The sequence below is a fragment of the Centruroides vittatus genome, unplaced genomic scaffold (assembly GCF_030686945.1).
Source record: "Centruroides vittatus isolate TY-2023 unplaced genomic scaffold, ASM3068694v2 contig_392, whole genome shotgun sequence".
NCBI lineage: Eukaryota > Metazoa > Arthropoda > Arachnida > Scorpiones > Buthidae > Centruroides > Centruroides vittatus.
The window spans coordinates 1692774-1716046 of record NW_027122208.1 but is presented as its reverse complement, the minus strand read 5'-3'; the positions used below and the strand labels follow the sequence as shown (position 1 = coordinate 1716046).

General features: G+C 30.0%; 1 protein-coding gene across 6 annotated transcripts in view; it reads right to left on the bottom strand.

Moving 5' to 3' along the window:
- The window catches only part of LOC136975966 (uncharacterized), a 65856-nt gene that overhangs the window by 11832 nt on the left and 30751 nt on the right, over positions 1-23273 (bottom strand). For 5 of the 6 annotated variants that reach the window (XM_067271147.1, XM_067271149.1, XM_067271151.1 and 2 more), the window contains 8 exons: positions 15122-15225; positions 12065-12235; positions 10619-10821; positions 10289-10415; positions 7093-7265; positions 6956-6992; positions 2211-2279; positions 1802-1915 (listed from right to left, as the gene is read on the bottom strand). In XM_067271147.1, coding sequence (XP_067127248.1) covers positions 1802-1915; positions 2211-2279; positions 6956-6992; positions 7093-7265; positions 10289-10415; positions 10619-10821; positions 12065-12235; positions 15122-15225 — 998 coding nt within the window. The remainder of the gene's footprint in view (positions 1-1801; positions 1916-2210; positions 2280-6955; positions 6993-7092; positions 7266-10288; positions 10416-10618; positions 10822-12064; positions 12236-15121; positions 15226-23273) is intronic. The other variant, XM_067271148.1, reaches the window with a different exon arrangement.

Genomic DNA, 23273 nt, shown 5'->3' with positions numbered 1-23273 from the left:
TCAAAAAAGAATTACATATGCAAAATAGGAGATGGCATGAACATCTTGAGATACTTAAAAACAAAGACAGTGTGATGAATAATAATATCAGTCAAAAGCTACATGAAACTTGGTACCCATACTTGACCAAGAGAAGCCGAGAAGGGGTGGCGGTAGTGGTTAAATAATGTGTTAAAGTACAGCAGGTTCTCGTTAACTCTGTGCATCATTTTCAAATGGTACCTAACAGGGTGCTCGTATGTCTCACTTCCACTTCCCCCTTCACTCTTCACTCTTCTACATTTCCCAAATCCCTCAAAAAACCCCTTTTTTCGACCCTGCCTTCCCTTAAGACCATCCCACCCACTATCTCCCCCACCTCAAGATGACGCCTTTCTGATGCATCCTGTTAACTCTCCCACTTACAATTTGTGGACCATTCCATTTGTGTAAAACTCTACTGTAAATTAAAACAATCTTCTTATGTCCCTTTTATTTAATGGTGCACTACCTTCACTTCATCATACTGGTTGTTCCAAAGGGTTTTTTCTATTGTTCTTACTGTAACCAAGATCACAGTTTCCCAAATTTTATAATCTTAACTCAACACTGTGTCATGTATACTGAGGTGTTTTTCCAACACTACGTATCGTACCGTCATGTTTGCAGTAAGTTCAAAACTTTTTACATCTATGTTGTTTGTTTTTCCCTTTTGTAAATCATTTCCAATTTAATCATTATTTTAGCTTATACCTGTTAATCAATAATTGCCATCCATATTTTATCTAATGTCACAACCTGCATTTCTCATAATCCATGTAAGTTTCCTAATGATCTTTTACAATTTTGTAACATTACAATAAATTTATGCTAACTTGTATACATTATGCTAACCTGTATGTAATTTTCCCTATATAGTTGTAACACAAGAGTTGAAAAGGGACATAATTGTCCGAAATGCATACTCAAAGAAATAAAAAGTTTTTCTAAAGCTTGTCCTCCTTTTTACTGATGGTATAATACGTCTAGCAAAAAAGAAAAGCCACCTTAGTGCTCATATAATTGTACTAATACTTCAGTTTAAAGAATATTTCAGAATGCTTTAAAAACATTCTAAATTATTTTTTAAACTAAAGAAATAGTTTGCATAGTTGAAAGTATCATATTTCTGAATAAGTCATAATTGAATATGGTAAAAAAATATGTGAAGAATAAATGTTTTTAATACGACTATTTAATAGTTAAAATGTTGAGCTTACTCACTTACTATGACAAACAATAATTTAAGTCATAATTAACAAATATTTTTAGAATTAATTTCAATAAACAAAATAATTTTTAAAGTTATTTATACAGTAATAATATAATAAATTACACTGGAATTAGAATAAATTATAAAAAGTACCACCCTTTTTTTTTTTAACTATCCAGCAAACCATTTAATACTGTAAAAACGTTTTCAACCATTTTTAATGGTCTTCGTCAGTTAAACATAAATTACCAAAAGAACATTAAAAATAGAACATAAGGAAATTAAATTATGAAAATAATAAGCGTGACTGCGTAAATACAATAATTAGCGCATGCGGGAGTATCAAAAATGTCAAACAATGACAAAGTAACACAAAAATAATATAAATATATAAACAAAATATGCATATGCAACACAAAAACGTTTTTACAGTATTAAATACATGAAACGTTTTTACAGTATTAAATAGTTTGCTGGATAGTTAAAAAAAGGTGGTACTTTTTATAATTTACAGTAATAATATGTGATATTTTTAAAGGTATAACTGATTTTAAAAAAATCTAAACTTACAATAAGAGATCATGACATGGTCCTTTTCTTAAACTGGAATCAGCACCTTTTGGACGGGTCCTGTAAACAGAGATTGGTTCTTGATCTTCATGAGTACTGGTAGCTTTGGAAACTCTAAAATAAATGGATATTTTTATTTAAAAGAAATCATAAACTGATATATCAATTAAAATTTATACAAAATATATTTAGAATAGTTAATAAGAACAATTCTTTTCTATTCAGTTTTGCAATTTAAAGTTTATCATATTGTGATATTTATATCAACTTAATGACAGGTCTAAATTTTATTTTTTAAAGTTTAAACTGAAAACATGTCTAGTTATTGTAAATACTTTATAGTAATATAAAGTTTAAAAATGCTGATTTGTTGTCTAAAAATAAAAATTACAAGTGTATTAAATCTTACTTCATTACTTCTTTCTTAAACTTTGGTCTCTCGTGTCTGTCACTCTTTTGACAAGAAACTGCTACATCACTGGAATTAAATAAAAAAATATACTTTATTCATTAAAAAAATTTTCAAAAAAGAAAAATAAATTTTTGATTTAATATTAGATATGTTAATTAAAATTCAATCTACACCCAAATTTTCCAATTCTTATAATATATGTTCTTTCAGTACATATTTTTTCTGTCTTTTTTCTTATGACCTGTTAATATTTTGGGAAAAGCCTTTATCAGTGCCATAGCTAGCCATTCCTGTGCCCAATGCAAGAATCTGCATTTAGGCCCCTTAATTAATTAGGTTTGGGAAAATAATAAAACAAATACATGCATTTTGGACTCCCCCTTCTAAGTGGGCCCTTTGCAGGTGCACCTGTTGCACCTGTCTAGTTACAGCACTGGCCTTTATCATTAATACTGGATGAACAGCTTGAAGTTTATGAGACCATTAGTGAAATCTAAGTTTTATATGTTTATTTAAATCTTAGCATCGTGAAGGATAAAGCTCATTATTTAGGAGTTTATTATCTGTAACCCTGATATGAATTTAACTAACTGAATTTAAATCTATAGTTAAATTCCAATTTTCATATATCATAACAGGATAATCTAATGAGGATTGGCACATTGGCTATTTTTAATGGCACATAACAGGTTCCAAGCTCACAGCACAGAAAAACAAAAAACTGAACTGTGAAAAATAACACATATATTTCTATTATGTACCTCAAAGCCTGTTCCAGTGTGCAATTAACATCAAAAATGAAAAATTAACTTCTACGAACATTTTTGAACCTTCGACGGTTCTTCTTCGGGCAGCGACAAATTTCCGTTTGAATGTCACTAAATACGAATTTAATTTGAAATTTGAAAACATGTTACCCAATGAAGTTTTACTAGGCATGCGCACTATATATGTAGTGATCAACAAGAATTTATAGCTCTTTGTCCACTAGTGCTTGCCATGCTACAGACAGATTTAATTCCTCTTTGTGGTTGATGCAGGTGTTGCTGAGTTTGTAGATATATAAGGCTTTCAACCACTTTAGATGTTCAGTGTATGGTGTGATGAGGATGATTCTCACCTGGTTAAAATTTGACTCTGTCCCAGGATCACTGGAATAAATGGCCAGAGCTGTGGTGGTCCTGGCATATTGTATGTCTGCGATGTGCTCTTTTGTTCTAATCTCCAAGGAGCGCTTCGTAGAGCCAATGTAAATGAGCTCTCTATCGAATCTGTGAACTTTTATTGGGATGTTGTAGACTCCTGGGAGTCTATCCCAGTTAAGAATGTCCTTTTCATTGCAAAAAATGGTTGGACATCTATATGCGATGTGAATGTGTCACTTTTTAGCTATCTGTGCAGAGAGTGATTGGAGATATGGGTTATAAGTGACTGGAATCCTTTCCTCCTCTTCAGGTTGGTCTTTGTTGTGTGAGTGGACTTGGAGTGCTTCTTGAGAGCGGTGGAACTTGTTGATTAATTTACAGGTAAGTTTGGGATACCCGTGGTTTGAGGCGATGTGATGAGTACGTCTCAGTTCATCACGCAGAGCTTGCTGTGTGGATGAGTGAGTGTGCGCTCTTCTAATTAATGCATTATAGGCTGCAATTTTGTATCGATGCAGGTCACACGACTCCACTGGTATGTATATGGATTCTGCTCCTGGTTTATGGTATACCTCAGTGTGAATTGTTGATCCTTCAACTCGAATGCTGATGTCTAAGAAATGGATTTCCGTAGGGTGCGCTTGATCAATTTCAATGGTCAAACCATATGGATTGTCATTCATAGAGTCTACAAAGGCTAAGATGTCTGTAGATGTCTTCCATAGAATGATTATATCATCTACGTATCTCCTATATAAAATGATGTTTGGGAGGTGGCGAGGGAGGATCTTGGATTCTAGTCGTCTTACAACCATTTCACATAAATCTCCCGAGATGGGGCTCCCCATCGGGACTCCTCTTCTTTGTTCGTATACTGTACCGTTAAATTGAAAAAATGAATTGTAGCATATTAAATGTGCCATCTCTAGGACTTGCTGATGTAAGCTTTCGTCGTTCACAAAATTTAATAGGAAATCTCTGAGTGCACAAAAGGTAGATGGGAGATGATCTTACATAAGCAAGTCCTAGAGATGGCACATTTAATATGCTACAATTCATTTTTTCAATTCAATGGTATGGTATGACTGAACTCCCAATGTTCAGGGAACAGAACTGCTTGGCCACTGGTGGGCCTTTAATTCATCAGTAAACAAGGGTTTTTTGGCATTTTGGAGATTGAATTAATTTAATGTTCAGTACAAATTAATCACAAATGCCAACTAGCACTTTGAATTCAACTAACAGTAAGATAGATCATGCGCAACAATTATGTAGCCGGTGTAAGTTTCACTGTTGCAAACTCTAATTGAAACAAAGTATCTAAAAAATAAAATTAAAATATCTGGATCTCATATATTCTGTGAAAAAATATCTGGATGAAAAAATAAAACATCTAAATTAATTAGGCCACATGCTATAAATTTTGGGAGAAATCATCTAGACAACATAGTACTTAGATCTAGATACAAAATATTTAGATTGGCAACAGTGAGTGTAACAGAGAAGATATTTTAGTTGACAAATCACCATTTTAGCCAAGGCTGCACTATTTTTACTTCTTGTGTAATCGGCACTTTTAAAACTTTACTAAATAACTGGGACAAAACGACAAACTGGTCAGGACGCAGGGACTACATCATCAAACTGGGACAAAGTGGGACGTCTGGTAAGCCTAGTTATAATTAGATATATAAATGTATAATCATATAAAATTTTAATTACATGTAATAAAATTGTAATAAAGACAATAAAATTATTAAAGATATGTAAGATATCTGTTTCAAATTCAGCCAAGATAAAAAATTCAAATATTTTAATTTGGTGTTTTTAATTTATAAAACCATTATAGAAAAGAATTAATATCAGAAATATTCTAAAATAATAATGCTTTTTCCAATTATATTAAATACATATAACAAAAACCTCTTTCAATGATGATATATGTTGTATTTCAATACTTTCTACAAGAAATATTTGTATGATGATAATCTCTATTAGCAACAATTTTAAAAACAATAATTTGTAATTGAAGAATATTACAAACATAAAATATATATTATAGTTTATATTAATATTTTTTTATTGATGATAATGATATCAAATATTTACTAACCTAATACATTTAAATGATAATTGCATTTTTATTTTAATAATTTACCAAATATAGGATATAGCTGTAATAATTAAAAATTAATCTTTACTCTATCTACTTACCTACATACAGTATATATATTATAAGGAGAAAATCTTTCTGAATCAATTAATGAGCTTAATAAGATAAGATAAGATGTTTAAATAAGATCTCATTTAAACATCTTAAGGGGAACACATGCGCAAATGGTATCCAAAATCTATTACCATTTGATTTATATTCGAATGCCAGCTTGTTTTGAATAAAAAAGAAGCCTGAGGAAGAGAACAGAAGGGGTTACAAAAATGTTCACAAGTTTTGATCATATGCACCCCAGTTAATTGGTCAATGTGAGTCACACTTTTTACCCATTCCAGCTGATATCCTAGTAATTTTATATTCTAATACTAGATACTATTTTAAAGTACAATCATATTTTGTATAATTAAGTTATTAACATTTAACAAAAAATGGTCTCACTTGAACCTTTGACCATGTGTAATATGTTTAATATTGTAAAACAAACATTTTCCTAATCCTTTCTGGGTTCTCCCTCATGTAAATCAGCTGAATCGAAGTCAAATACAAAAATTATTTGAACAAAATTAAACGTTGGAAAATTTCAAATGTCCAGATTGTATGAATGGCCGTTCACATGATGTGTTTAAATATGTTCAAACTTGACCATCAACATTGAGAACTGTTAGCAACGACAAGTTAAAAATCCAAAATAAATGTGCACGTGCGAGATGAATTATCCACGACATATGCACATGCGTTTCCGTATTTTTCTTTAATAAATTAAGAGTAGAATGTTAACTCTCTGTGTGCAGTAAAGCCTGCCAGGCCATTGAAAGACCAATCTCATCCCTTGAATTAATGCAAGTGGATGCAGGAATGCATGCACATATGTCATAGATAATTCATCTGACACATCTGCACATTTACTTTGGATTTCTAACTTGTCTATGCTAATGGTTCTCGATGTTAATGGTCAAGTTTGAACATATTTAAACACGTCACGTGAACGGCCACGCATACAATCTGGACATTTGAAATTTCCAAAGTTCAATTTTGTTCAAATAATTTTCATATTCGGCTTCGATCCAGCTGCTTTAGCTGAGGAAGAACTCAGAAGGGGTTAGGAAAACGTTTGTTTTAATATATTAAACATATTAAGCACCGATCAAAGGTTCAAGTGAGTCCATTTTTTGTTATATACAAATCGGTGTGTGGTTGCTGATTTATTTTATTAACATTTGATATATACAAAATATTTTTCTAAAAACAAAAATGAAAAATAAATAAATTTTAAACATGTTACTAATTATTTTTCTACACTTTTTAATTAAATATAAACATATGATTGAATTAAAATTATCATTGCTAAATAATTATATTCAAAAAGTAAATTATTATACGTATAATGATTTAAAATCATAAAACTTTCCAATTTTAATACTTACACAGAAGTTTTTCCAGCAGATTCTTCTTGAGCATTTTCTGTGATAAACAATAAATTCATGTTTAAAAACAGAAACCAAAATTTCTAAAACAGAAAAGAATAAAAATGTTTATTTTGAAATATAATTTTAAAATTTACCTTTTAAAAACTGTTCAACTATTGAAGGTTGTGAAGATATTTCTGTTGTTTCCTGGGATGATGATGCATGTCTACTTCTTGGAGGTACTGGTGGTGCTGGATCTGTTGGATTTTCTACAGTTGATTCTTTATCTACAGGTTGAACAGATGTTTCAGATTGAGCTGCAGGCTGTCTAAATTTTAATATCATTAAATTATTTTTTCTATTTAAGTTTTTTCAAAGTTATTTTAGCATTCATTATCATTTGATAAATAAAATAGAAATGAAGCAAAACAATAAAAAATTTGGGCTTTTAGCTGTCATTTGTATTTTTGACATTTATGCAGTCTGTCTCAAATATTCTTTTTTCCATTTCCATTTATTTTATAATTATATCTGTAATGAACTGTTACAATAAATGAAATAAAATGAAGGAAAAAATAGGATATTTGAGATGATATCATCTCCACCAGTAAATTATGCCAATAAATTTTATATTTTAAATGACTACTTGGAGATGTGGGATGTATATTAGTACAGATAAGGTAAATATTTTATTTCTATTCTAGCAGTCTTTTGTGAGATATATACCTGTATGATTATATACTGCTTTGGATTTATTAAAATTACAGTAATTTTATCCACTTGGAGAAAATGTAATGTTGCCATTTACAGCGCTGTAAATGTAAATGATGAAGATGAAAAGTTAGCTTATCATATAAAAAATTACAGTTTGTATTCAGGTTTTTAACAATGTATTTATGTAGAAAAAATATAAAAGTAAACTCACGCCAAAATTGTATATACTTCTGATAAATAGCACTGAGTTCAGCGTTAACATAAATTCTTCTTTTTACTGCTAGCAGTAAAAAGAAGAATTTGTAGAAGAACGTAAATGTATTTATGACATTACAGTATTATACTTTCCTACTAAAGTTCTACCAATATAATAGAAGTTCACTTCTATTATATTTTTTATTACATACAAAAACCTGAATGATAATTATCATAGTAACATGGAAAACAATACATTTTTTGGCATCTAGCACAACAAATAAATTATCAATGCTTACAAGAGCAATGTTCTTTCAGAAGATCAAACTTCAAAGATCAACTTTTGGAAAACAAACTTCATTCACATTCATGAATATCTCTCTGCTTTTCAGCAAGTTTAGAAGTGTACCAAGCATATCTAATCATTTTATCAAAAGTTGGCGATTACAATTGATGATGAACTATTGATTGTATTTTAATACAGTCTTCTCGAGAATTTATTTCTCGATTTTGTTTGATTAAATAAGCAGAATTTTGAAAATTTTTTATTAGATTTTTTACTTGTCTATAAAAATAGACATCACAAGGTTGAACAAGAGGTGTACACTTTGGAGGAATCACTTTAATCGTACAAGTAGGTAATTCATTGTCATCCTGGAAGATTTCATCATATAATTCGGGTTTTGTTTGTTCTTCCCAAGAGTCGATAAGTAGAAGAAGCTGTTTTTTCCCCACGTAAGGTTTTAAACAGTTTTGAAGGAATTCAATATATAATTCTGTCGTAAGCTTTCCGGACTTTGATGACGTTGTTATAACATTTTTATATTTTCGTTTGTATTCTTCCACCGTTTTCTGCACTCTTGGACCAAATTTACTGGTTGATTCTTGAAGACATACAAATACCTGAGGCAATAGTTTTCAGATAAGGTGAGTGCATATTGTGCCATATATGAATGTGTCACTTTATTCATATCATGTCGTTTAACAAATACAGTTTTGCTACCTTTTTCTGTGAGAGTCCTATTAAAAGTAGATTGGTACTGGCTCCCTAAAAACAATAATAGCATGAGTTATATAAAATGGATAAGTGTACAATTAAAATTGAGCATAATTTTGTTATATCAACATACCTGTCTGGTCAGTATTAATGATGAAATTTCTGTTAAATTTAGGTATTAATTGTAATGCCTGCTTCCAAAAGGTTACTGCAGAATCTAAAACTTGTTCTAAAGTTGCTGTTTCTTTTTGCGAAACAAATTTTGTTATTTTTGTTGATGTATGTTATAAGTGCTTTTAAATTTCTTCACCCATCCTTCAGAAGCTTTAAATTCAAAATTTCCAAACTGTCCAGCAGCAGATAGAGCCCACTGCTGCAAATTTCTAGTAGTTACTTGTTGATAATTCTGTCTGGCTTCAACAAAACGATCATATGTCCAAGAATCAATAATTGCATATTTATCAAACTTATTTCCTCTTTTTTTTTATTTCTTCTTCCCATTTACATAAATACTCTTTTTTTTAATCAACTACATCCATTTTTTTGGAATGTTTTCAAATTCCACGTAGGATGTTTTTTCGCAATGTTAATGACTTTCATATTATAATCCAAAGGAATATGTTCTACTTCTCTTTTTTTCTTTTCTTCAGGCTCATACTCGTCAGATGAGATATCAGCTTTAACTTGCTCAAAAAATACTTCTTCACACACTTCATTAGCATGAATAAAGTGGCTGCCGACCTAGTGAAACTTATTAGTACATAAGCTGAGCTCGAATCTTTAAAGGCTTTTTTCTGAAAATTGGCTGGGCATTGCACTTTCTTGTTTTGAGGGTTGAACACCCTAAAGGAGTACTACCTATATACTAAGTCTCATCCCGAAGTGAATTTCCCAGGTCGTGCCCTCCCCTTGTAAGATATAGAAGAACAGCTGGATGGTCAAGCAGTAAGGTGGCAGCCTACCACTATGGGGATCATCATCCAGACAGGTCAAAAAACCCCAGAAATTTTTCAGGGGGTGATCCATCCAAATATATTGGGCCCTGTCCCTCACCATCTAGCCACCCACATATGTGGGCCTGACCAAACCCATAATGGGCTTGCTAAAAAAAAGTCCTCTTAGTGCTCAGAGAGCAGAGTTAAAAAAATAAAAAGATATTGATGAAAAATGCATTTTTTATGTTTTGCTATACTACTTTTCCCCAACTGATTAAAATTGAAATTCACTTTTTAATAAAAATACTTTATATTTATTCTAGAGTGTACATCCCCAAATTTTGTAGCAATCTATTCATAAAATATTCCAAACACTCTTGAGTAGGATGTTAATAGAATATTAATAACAAAGTGTTTATAAATATCTTATAAAATTTTTTAAATGAATCACTGCACATTAAATTTTGAAATTAAACTCTTATAATAAAATTAATAATATTCTATACTCACTTATCTTGTGGTGTCATTGCTGTTAAAAACTGTTTAGCCCTTTCTTCATTATAATTACTTGTTTCAAGAGCCATATTAACTAATGTTCGAGAAACAGCAGGAAACTGATTTTGCAGATTACACATTACTAAAAACATTTAAAACATTAAAATATATTTAAAAAAGGAAATTAAAGAAACTAAACATTTTTATTATAGAATTTTTACTATAAAATTTTTTTAATATTTTAAAATTTATAATTATATAAAATTTTTATTTCATATTTAAATAATTTTACAATAAATATAAAGTACAAATATAACTAATGTATAATTTGAAATATATACATACATTTATTTTTATCAGCAGCACTTGGAGGTGTCACGGTGATTGGTCGTTCTGGAGGAAGAGTAGGACGTTGGATATCCGAAGGTGGACGTGATTGTTGTTGATTTGGCTTTTGTCCACTATTGGGACGAGTGATTGGTGTATCTCTCTTATTATAACCCATTGCAATTAAACGATTGCTGGCTTCTTGGGCATTATTATCACAGCTAATTACAAAATATATAATAATATTTTTATGAAAAATTAAAATCTCACACTTTAAACAAAAATGTAATGATTATAAATTTAGACTTTTACTCAATATGGAAAAATATTTGTCAATATATATTAAAATGTTAAGCTGGTATGTATGTATGTATGGTTTAGCATATGTATATTTAAAAATTTTAAAAACTTGCTTAATAACCAATTTATAGTGTAGAAATGCATCATAAGAAGAATGAAAACCAAAATTCCATTTAATAGGGACAGCGAGACCAACTTCTTATATTCAATATTACAATATTTTTCCCCTTTTCTTCCTTTTTGTTTTTCAACATAAATATATTAAAAGCTTAAATTTTTTTTATAGTAAATGAATGAATGATCTGATAACTGATATAGTTATACTGGTCTGTTTTGAAGTTATTAGTATAACAAACATACAATTTCCTTCAAAATCATATTTTATATTTACATATTCATAATATTTTTCTTATGAAATTACTTTAAAATCGTTTTGAATGCATTTTGTTTATATTAGAATGATACCAATCAGTTTTTTGACACTCATTCTATGCAAGTAGAGATTTTACCTTTATACATGGTTGAAAAGATGACTGTCAAAGAAGACAGAGGACAACTTCCTTTCATTCAACAAACAATATTTAATTAAATTAAAATCTTCAAAAGAGTTGCCTTGTAATTAACTTTTAAGTTCTGAAATATACCGTAACAATTCTGATCTTTTTCTCATAAAATAAGAATTTCCACTAACTTACCCTGCTTAATACTATCATTCAGTTATTGTTATCAGTATAGGTGAGTATTTAAAATAAGAAGATTCTACTGAATAAATATAAAATAAGCTTTGTATTAATCTGATTATTCTTAATTATTATTCAGATAGAAAATCATTTTATCTTTTCACTTATTATGTTCTCTGTTCACTGATAAACAAAAATTCTATTAAAGGAAAAAATGCAGCTAGGAAAATAAAATGCATCATAGTATGTACAACACAGTATGTAGATAAATAAATAAAACTATCCCCTAGCAGTGTTACGCACTGACAAATAAAGCAACAACAGAAATTGGAAAATCAGTACACAGATGCAGCATAACACTAAACATTATATCATATATTTAGATAACCAAAAGTTAAATAAACAAGACTACTGTATTCAGTTATATTAAAGTATCATATTTGTATATTTGATTAATTAAATTTATTCAAAAACAAAATCTTACTTATGAAGAACATCAAACAAAACTGCCTCGTCGGCTTCTGGAAATACCAGCTTCAAATAACGTAATTTCATTTTTGGAGAACTCGGATGAGGACTTTGATGACGACTGTTAGAACCTCTGCTGCTTCCTGCAGCAAGAGCAGCTATCACTTCATGTTCTTGATTATTATGCCTAAAAAAATTTTTATAAATTTACATGACTTTAAAAAATAATCATAAAATTAGAAACATACACATATATTTTAGAGTAATAAAATGTTTTATGTGCATTGTTAAAGCAACTGAGCTAAAATGAGAATGTTATGGGATTAACCTGGTAGTTCATTTGAAAAAATTTTGACCTTACTATAAAGTATTTACTTTGAAATAATAAAATTATGAAACTAAACATAACTTACTCTCCAACTAACTATTGTATTAGTCTAGAAAATAATTCTTTTGACTAAAAAATTAAATTATAATATCCAAATAAAAGTTTTAGAACGATTTTGTATTATTTCCCCAATTCTAAGATGTACTATGAAATCAAATTTTAAAATATCTTTAGAGGAAAAAATTCTTAAGTAATCATCATTATTAAGTTTTGTTAAGTAACAAAGAAAAATAATACAAATATCACAAAATAGGTAATATTTTGTTACTCTTTCTCCATGTATGACATAACATCATCTTGAAGAGATTTTAAATTTTAATAGAGAGTTTTTATTAATCAGCCATTACCAGCAAAGAACATCAAGAGAATAGCCAAAAACGTCTATTACTGGGGAATAACATACCATATGATGCACTAATGAATTAGTTTGTATTGTGAATGTAAGATACTGTTGATTCTAATGTGTACTTCTACTTAATACAAGAAAAATAGGTTAAAAAAAGGGCATGTCAGAATTAACTATGTTGTATGTATATATATTTAAGTCAATATTGTAATATTTATAATATGCAAGATATAGATAAATTTAAAATGTTTGGATATAGTCTATGTATTAAGTTCATTCAATTTTTTTTCCTTTTATAGGAAATTTGAATAAACTTAATACATAGTTACTTGTTTACTTAACAAAGTATGACATTTTATAAACATTTATTACTTTTATTTAATTATTTTTATTTTTAAACTGGTCATTTAGGCAAGAATCACTTAATTTTATACTAAACTTAAAATTATTTCTTTTATATTCTTTTTAACTTGAAATTTAACAAATATGCTGATGTACATTTTTATAATTTCAAAAATTTATTCTATTACAAAATATGTGAATTTTGTTCTAACATAAGAATTCCAGTATCTAATGTTCTAACAGAAATTCCAGTTCTATTACTACATCATCCTATTACTACATTTGTTATAAGTTACATCCATTTATAAGTTTTTAGATATGTAATTTTTTAAATTAATGATTGTATTTTGTAAATAGTTTTTTTTATTTTGGTAGAAGGAAGAAAGTTCAGCAAGTTATTATTTGAAATGCATATAATAAAAATAATTTGTTAATACATATCTGAGTCATCCCTGGTCTCTATTAATTGTTAGAAGGACATTGCAGATGTGCTAATTGTCAAAAAATCTCTTTTAAGTGCTTGTGTAAATAACTAAAATATCTGATATATATGTTGGTAATTTTAGCTTAGTTTTATTACAATAAAAATTTTATAATATTTTTTATTTGTAATAAAATAGTAATAGAATTTAGAGGGGATGTATTAGGATTCAAAAAAGGCTGATATGACAATAAAAATTACTGAAAGTATTGCAATGGATAATTGCTCACAAATATAAAAATTTATATCATCATCTTAACAAAGATTTAATGTACAGGCTATGTATACTACATTTTCACATAAAAAATAAAATGATATACAACTGGTACTACAATATGCTTAATATAATGTATGCTAAAACTATAAAACTTCTGATAAAACAACAGAAATACAAATTATTAGTAAAGAAAACTTTTAATGAAAATATTTTAAATATCAATATCTGATACTAAAATTCCCAAAATCACATTCAAATACTATATTACATAAGCAATAATATAGTAATTGATTAATCTTAATGCTTAATAAAGGCAAACTCTCTTGCAGCTTAAGAAATTTCATTAACAGCTATTTTTTAATGGCCAAAATACTTAATTAAATTAATTAAAATATTTCAAATAATCAAAAAATCAAAATGTGCAGAATAAATAAATTCCAAAACTAAAATTGCTATATTGAAGTTTTTTATTTATCAGCTAAAAATTTTCATATACAGATATGGAGAATGCATTTTACCAAGTAGCAAATCTACACAAAATTTAAATATTCTATAACAACTGTAGTGAAATTCCATTAACATGGCATCCAGTATGCTGGCAAACTGATAAGGCAGAATGTCCAGCTTGTTTTTTGGGAGCGAGTATTGGTGCATTGGCTATTCATTTGTATTTATATGAAACTAGATAGCCAGTCAATTAAACCTAAAAATAATACTTAAATTTATAAATATTTAATTTAAATTTAAAATTAAATTAAAATCAAAGTCAAATCAATTGAAACATAACATTTCAAAAAGTGTGGATAAAGTACTTGTCCATCTTGATTGATTTGGATATATTCATCCAGGCAGTCAAAGTTGAGTCTCTATTTATAGAACTACTTTGTAAAGTTTTAGTTTTGATTTCGGTTGCAGTGACAGAATATTTTGCTTTTAATGTGCAAAATGTACAGAATACCGATATATAGACAGAGATATAGTTACAGATATAGAATAGAATATATATAGATAAAAGTGTACAAAGCACAAAGTAAGCTTAGTGTGTTTTTTGTTTCAAACCAACAAAAGGTAGGAATAATATGGAAAATTTGAAATGGTGTGTTAAACAATTATAAAAGACAGATTTGTAGTTTTTACATGCAAAGATATGTAAAATTGTGTCCAGGGAATCGAAAAAATCGGAAAAAACTCCGTCGTCCAATAAGTCGGCATATTTGTCGGGCACCACGTCGGGCCCAACGATGCCACGTTAATGGAATTTCACTGTACTTTTTGAGTAATTATAAACAAATTACTTACGTTTTTAATAAACTACGTATATGATCAAAGTCCACCTGAGGGAAGAAACTATGCAATTTCTGCACAACAGCTTCATCGACCTGTAATGGTTCGGAATCAGGATGCTGGAAGTAATTTATAATTTATTTATATCAAACATAGAATAAAATCAAAACGAAAAGTATTGTGATAATATATTATAACAAAATTAACAACAACTACAATAATAATAAGTAACTAAATGTATTGATTAAAATAAAACAAACTGCAAAATAATTTCTAAAATTAAAAATAATAATTTTAATTGAATGTATTTTATTGATAAAACTATACTCTATCAAATAATTGTTTCAACAAACAGAATTTAAAGAGAAAATAAAGATAAGTTGAAAGAGAAGAAATTAAATTTCTTTTGTAAGTGTTTAATACATGCCTCGAATAAAATTTATGAGATTTATAATTTGTTTTCAGATTTAATGTCCTTTTGGAATAAAATTCATTTAAGTTTTATGCCTCTAATTTTAGTTCTCTTCACATCTCTAAATAAAAAAGTAAGAAACCTACACCTACTATGTACTCACAGCAAGCTGGAAATCAAAAAATATCACTTTCTTCTCACAATCAATTTTTTCAAAGTTCTTTAAAGCAAAATTTATATCTAACTTTTGTTAGACTAAACCTAATGTCCATTTATGAATAAATTAAATCATTAACAAAATGAGCCATAGAAAAGAGAAGAAAAGAAGAAAGAAGAGCTAAGATACAAATGATTATCCAAGAAAGCTAAAGCTAAATATTGACTACCAAAAATTTAATAAATATTGTAGCAGATGCTGATATATGCTTGGATACCACAAGTTATATTTGGTGATATACCTAAAGTTGATTTGTATAGATTTTTATACTTATCATTTTATTACATAAATAACTCATCTCTTTAGAAAGCAATATTTCAATAAAACAAACTTTTTGCTTTGTTACACTTGTTAAATGCAGTTTGCAAAATATGAACGTTAGATATTTAAAATCAAAATTACAAAACAATGTGTATCATAAAGTATATGTTAGTAAATTTTAGTCAATTATTATTTGTATATCTTCAAGTTTAATCTATCTAATCTAAGTCTAAGTATAATCTATTCATTTACAAGACACTGTTTTTGTTAGCACTTTATTCTCATAATAATAATTGATTATTTTTTTAATTCAGTAAAGATGAAAAAACTCCAAAACTGGATGTATTTACTAAAATTAATACCAAAAACAAAAAAATCCAGTAAAAATGGAATGTTTATTAATGGAACAAATGATTCAACCTTGTACAATGGCCATCTCCAAGTTCTAGAATGGAATATAATGAATAGAAAGCAAGTTTGAAATTATATACATTCAAAAATTATAAATTTACATAGAAAATCATAAAAGTCTGCTTCACCTTCAAGTTATGTCAAGAGAATTCTTAATCAATTTATTAAGGTTCAATCAATTTATTACAGTGAACCTCCAACAATCTTCACATATAATTACTAGTCCCGATGCTTTACTCCAGAGTCTATGGTATATTGCTACACAGTGACAAATTTACTTCATGGTATGTGATTTTCAGCTGCTTTTTCCTTATATCAAAACTGAACCTTGCTTCTATGAATTGCATAACTTTCTTCTTTCCAACATTACTCAATTGGACAAATATCATTCTACAATCTTGGTCTTAACACACATCATTTGTCATTCCTCCTTTTTCATCTTTGAGAGCTCCACATATCTCAAACTGAAAGTGTATTGATGGGTAGCCCCATTTCAGGTAACTTATGCGAGCTCTTTGTAGGACATTTCAAGCAGGAAGCTCTTTCTGATTTTGCTTTATACCAAACAGGTGGGTGATATCTTAATTATTTGGTCTTGTGAACCCCAATCCCCAAATTCCTTGACAGCATTAACAATAATCCAAGGTGGAGTAACGTTGAACAACAAAGTGATTATGATTACAAAGTCCTTGATGTACTTTCACTATAAGTAATGGCTCTCTCTACTGATGTTTACTATAAATAAAAGTTCTTTCAAGCCATTATCCATTCCTCCATCTTTGCATAGTCCATTTTCTTATAAACTAACTGCTTTCAAGGCCCTAGTTAAAAGAACCTAGAAAGCTACATTGGAGGTTGGAGGTTCACCCCATTGTTCCAACTCTCAACTCGGGGACCAAGAGCTACATTGTATCTTCCATATAGTAACAGCTCATGATTACCAACTGAAGTTTACAGTCATTATTGCAATCAGATGAATTCCAGGTGTGATGATGATAGGACTGTCTTTAGAACTGCCATCTACCTACAACAAAGTTTTATGTGATATCTTCAAGAAACTAATAAAACTGTCCAACTTTAGAATCAAATATAGAAGAAGCCCTACTACATTCTCAGTATTCAGAAATAATAAGGATCATGCTAATGAGAAGACTCTAACTGGGATCTACTCAATTCCCTTACAGCAAGGGTCTCCAAACTTTTTTCAGCAGTCCAGATAACTGAGAGAATGCCAAGTGCAGGTCGCATAACCATTTTGTTCAATATAGTATACTGAATACACAAAAAATAAAGAAAACCAACATATTTATTTTCCAATACACAAACATGACTGCTGCAGCAAGCTTGTAATTGCTTTTCTTACAAACCTCATTGCAGGTACTTACACAAAAAGTGCTCTGATATCCAAAGTCACAAACAGTTGCCGAATTTTTTATTTCACTGATTTTCCTAAAAATTATATTACTATCAAATGCAAAAATCAGATTGAACCAATTTTGGCATTTTTACTTACACTTATTTTAATTTTTTCTACATAGTAAGTTCATCTACAATCTATGATATTTCCATATAAATAATTATACACTAGACGACAAAAAAAATAACACACCATGAAGGACTTGTTGGATTTGAATAAAAATTGGTATGTGACATTGTCATAGCTAGACAGATATATGATTGAAAGCATAAAGCAAAAACATACTTTATTGTGCAGTAATGTGCAATACAGTGCAGGTGCTAATATCCTGTTGGGCTGCCTCTAGTGCAGATACAAGCTGTGATACGCCTCAGCAAGGAAGCAATGTAGCAAGTGTATAATGTTCTGCAGCATATCTGTCCACGCATAATGCAACTGGGACTCAAGATGCATTGGATCCTGCAGCTATTGCAGCTGGCATCTCAGGTGGTCCCACACATGTTTGATTAATGATAAATCTGAAGACTGTGCAGGCCAAGGAAGTGTGGCAACGTTATGTAGGCATGCTTGGTGGTGCGGCCGGATACACGGTTCCGTAATGCAGGTGCCACCACTGTGTGAATGGTAGATAACAAAGCTGTAGGCACTGTCCATGCTTGACATACAATGAGACGATCCTCCCTGCTGGTGGTCTGTCAATAGCGTCTGGAGCCCATTTGCCATTCGTGCATACCCCTACGTACCCACTGCTCATAACACATTCTAACAGTTCCATCAGAACAGTTCAGATGGTGGCCGATCCAGCAGTATGACCATCCTCCTCCTATCAATCCTTTCCAAGATAGTCCCAAATGAAGGAATGTCTCTGGTTCATAAATGACAGTTTGCTCGACTTCTCGACAACTCCGGGATGATGCAGTTCTGGTAACGGGAAGATGTCAATCCAAGGACAGGAGATGGAGATGGGCACAAGACACACCCCACACAACAATTGGTCTGACACTTGGAATTTTCAGGAGAAGAAGCCATCCTATAATTCCCAGGCTTTTATAAATTTCCATCCTTGATTGCCCATTCTGATTGGTTGCTTTTCCTCATCCTCACTTTCTAAGTGGTTGATCACTCATTACTAAGTGTAACAAGATCTCAACTTAGATTGTTGGAGATCAAAATCAAGGTTTAATTATCCCCAATGGGAGATGGTCAATCTTAGGACTTACATTCTTCCATTGTTTAAAACTTCTCATCACATTTACATACAAAAAAATATTTCTAGCTTCCTTTTCTTTCTTTTAAAAAATATTTTAACACAAATTTTAGTGAGGGTTCGAACCTGTCCAGTCTCACACTTGCTCGGAGAACATTATTTGAAGTTTTATTGTTTTGTTTATCACTTTTTTGCTATATTAATGTTTTTTACTTACAATATTTGTCTATATTGCTGTATTTGTGTAATTATTTTATTTTATATATTATATATTTCTTATTAATGATTTATTCCTATTTTCTATATTTTATTTAATATATTTATGCTCCTGGACACATGGCTCACTATATAAATTGGTAATTTTTGAATGCATATAATTTCAAATATGCTTTCTGTTGAAAAAGAATGATATATAATAAATAGTACATTCATTATATTCCATTCTTAGAACCTGAATATGGCCATTGTACAGTACATGGTCAAAAACATTCGTTCCAATATTAAACATTCCGTTTTTACTGAATTTAAGGTTTTTTCATATTAATTTCAGTAAAGATGTATAGAATGTTAAAAACATTATATCTATATTTTTTATATTTCTGTAAGAGAACTCAAAATTAAGAATGCTGATGAAATTAATTGTAATTAGATTGTAAATGAAACAACTCAAAAATTGATAAATTGAGTTTGATCTCATTCAGAGCTAATTTTTTGTTTTTCAGTAAATAACATGTTTAACTTGATTTAAAACATGTTTAACTGTTTACATAATCTTTCTAGTACAAAATAATTAATATAACAATTTAACTAATTTATGTGATTGAATATATACTGATGGAATACAGTGATACCTCGGTTTTTGTCGATAATCCGTCCAGAAACAATTGGCAAAATCCAAAACCGATGAAAATCGAGGCAATTATTTCCATATGAATCAATGTAAATCCAATTAATTCGTTCTACACACTCCAAAATACATACCAAAAACACATTTTATAGAGAATTAATATAGCGTTAAATACTAAAAGCAGTAAGAAATTAATGTAGAAGACTAATTAGCATAAAGATAAAAAGCATTAAGATTAAAGATAAGATAATTAGCATTAAGATGAAAGAAATGGAATTGTTCCACTAGACACGCAGGGTAATGTCTTGTCTTATAGAAGCTAGTCGGACACGAGCTTCTAGCCTATATCGACCTGTGGTAAAGTGTGACATAATTGTCATGTAATAGTAGTTGTTTGCGTTTATAATGGTTGTATCAAGGAGAATAATGCCTTTTGGGAAATCCATTTAAGGGTAACTGGCCCCTATTTGGGCATTACAGACGTGGAGAAAACCCAGAAACTTCACGTGGCCAGCCCACCCTGGCAAAGCACGAACCCACGATCAAACTCCCAGTGTTCAGGGAACGGAACCATTGGCCAATGGTGGGCCGTTGTAGGATAACGTTCACGCAATAAGAAACGACACCATACTGTGCCAGAAAATATGTGAGTCACCCTTTGTTTTCACAAAATTAGCAGCAAGGTCACTCAAGCACGCCGACGAAATCTGAGGCAATCGACAAAAATCGAGACAAATTTTTCGCGAAAAAAATCAACGAAAACCGAAACCGACGATAACCAAAGTCAACAAAATCTAAGGTATTACTGTACATCGTATTTATGATTAAACTGCTTTAAAAACCAATTTATTCAATAATTTGTCAAATATCACAGCCAATTTTGATGAATCTCTTAACGTTTTTTTAATAAGTTAATGTCATGAATTAATAAATATTAATAAAATACTAAAAGTTTCAATGAATAGTAATTAAACTTCAACTTAAAATTAACATTAACAAAAAATAATTTCTACAGTTAAACTACAAATTATTATAATAAACATAACAATAATATATTTGTGTATTCTGATAATATAATTATCACAACAAAGCCCTGCTTTATAGCAGACGAATTACTATAATAACTAAATTTCCATGCATTCTATTAAAAACAATCACACTTTAAACAACCTTTTAGCATGCAGCCTTTTTTATTACTCTTCAAACACTTTTGTTCTGTAGAAACTGGAATCATTCGATTTTGTTTCCCGAAGAAGGTCAGTTAAATGAACAAAAGTGATATAATATATCAAATACACATGTTTGCAGTATTGCAAATATATATCAATGTTGAACAAATTAAATATTATTATAATACGTCAATATTTTATAATTATTAAATAACAAAATCAACTATGTTGGTATCAACTGATTCTCCCCCTTGTAACAGGTATACCCTATTACAATAAACTTTACTTACTACTACTAAAAAAAGAAAGTGTTTGAAGAGTAATAAAAAAGGCTGCATACTAAAAAGTTGTTTGAAGTGTGATGTTTTTAATTAAGTGCAGTTTGAGAAAAGTGATTCTATTTATTTAAATAAAATTTAAATACTAATTCAGATATAACAACTCCATTTTAACTCTTCAACCAAAGAGCACACTTTGAAAGCAGCAATCCTTTAGTATTTTGATTAATGTTTTTGAAGAAATTTACATTTTACCTTCAGATCTCTTAGCATTTAAATTTTTCATTCAAATGCTTATCATTCAAATCCATATCTATTTAATATTGAATTTAAAAACTTTTTAAATATTTAGTTTTTTAATAATTTGAAACAATAACTTAGAGCAGTGATGGGCAAAGTACGGCCCGTGGGCCAACTCCGGCCCACGAAAGTATTTAATCCGCCCCGCTGAGGGTCCATCGACATGGATAGTATATGGCCCGCTATAATTACGTTTTGACGGTCGAGAAGTATAAAGTAGATGCTACTTAGTCGAATAATAGATGCATAACCTATAGGTGAAGCTAAACTAGCCGCATAGTTCATGTGTTGCGTAATACAGGGTGCAAAGCGTGGTGAAATGAGAGGCGTGGGCGGCGGGGGCGAGTGAACTCAGTCGGCACTCGCCACTCGCCAGCTGTCACTGACCGAGCCACACGTATTATGTTAATTTAATAATTATAAATAATTAATTTTTAATTCAGACATTTAATGACCAATTCAAAATTAATTTTTAGAAATTTAATACGAGATGGCAGCATAACTCCCTTCCTCTAGTCAAATTAACTGATTTCTAATATTTAATTATAGCCTTTACATAGCCCAAGAATTTGGCATGTTTATCTGCGCTTTTGGGATAATGGCGTATAAAAAACAAAAAGTCGATTCCGAGTGTCGTCTGTTTAAAGAAGAGTGGGCTTGGAAATACCTTTTTACGGAACACAACGGTAAGCCAGTATGTCTTATTTGTAATGAAGCAGTGGCGGTATTTAAAGATTTTAACCTTGCTCGTCATTTCAACACCAAACATTCAAAAACCAAATATGCTTTGATGAATGACGCAGAAAAAAAGGTAAATGCAGAAAACCTAAAAAAAAACAATATCTGCTCAACGGAATCTGTTTATAAAGCAAAACACTGCTCAAAAGGCTTCTACACTGGCCGGATATGTTGTGGCTTATAAAATAGCTAAAAATAACAAACCATACTCGGAAGGAGAATTTGTAAAAGATTGTACGGTGAGTATGAGTAAAATTTTATGTCCAGAAAAAATTAGAGTTTGAGTCTGTCAGCTTATCGCGAAAAACAGTAACAATGCGAATTGATGCCATTGCATCAAACTTGTCGACTCAATTTAGACAGCGTATAGAAAAACTTTAAATATTTTTCCGTGACGATGGATGAAAGTACAGATAGAAGTGACACTGCTCAATTATTAATCTTCATCAGAGGCGTTGACGACGAATTTAATATTACTGAAGAGCTAGCTTGTTTGCAATCGATAAAAGGAAAATTGACGGGGCAAATAATTTATAACGAATTTTCCGAAGGTCTTCAAAATTTAAATGCACCTATTTCAAAATTATGCAATATAACTACAGATGGAGCCCCAAATATGGTTGGAAAAAACACGGAGATTTTCAGGTATTTTTCAGAACCAGAATCCTAATCACGATGTTGTATTTTTACATTGTATAATTCACCAGGATGTCCTTTGTAAAGCTGCAATACATATTACCCAAGTACTTAATGTCGTTTTAAAACTAATTAATACGATTCGATCTCGGGACTTGGTACACCGACAATTCCAAGAATTTCTGATTGAAGTCGACGCAGATTATTCTACCCTTCTTTACTACACGAAAGTAAGATGGTTAAGTTGTGGATATGCATTTGAACGGGTTTGGAA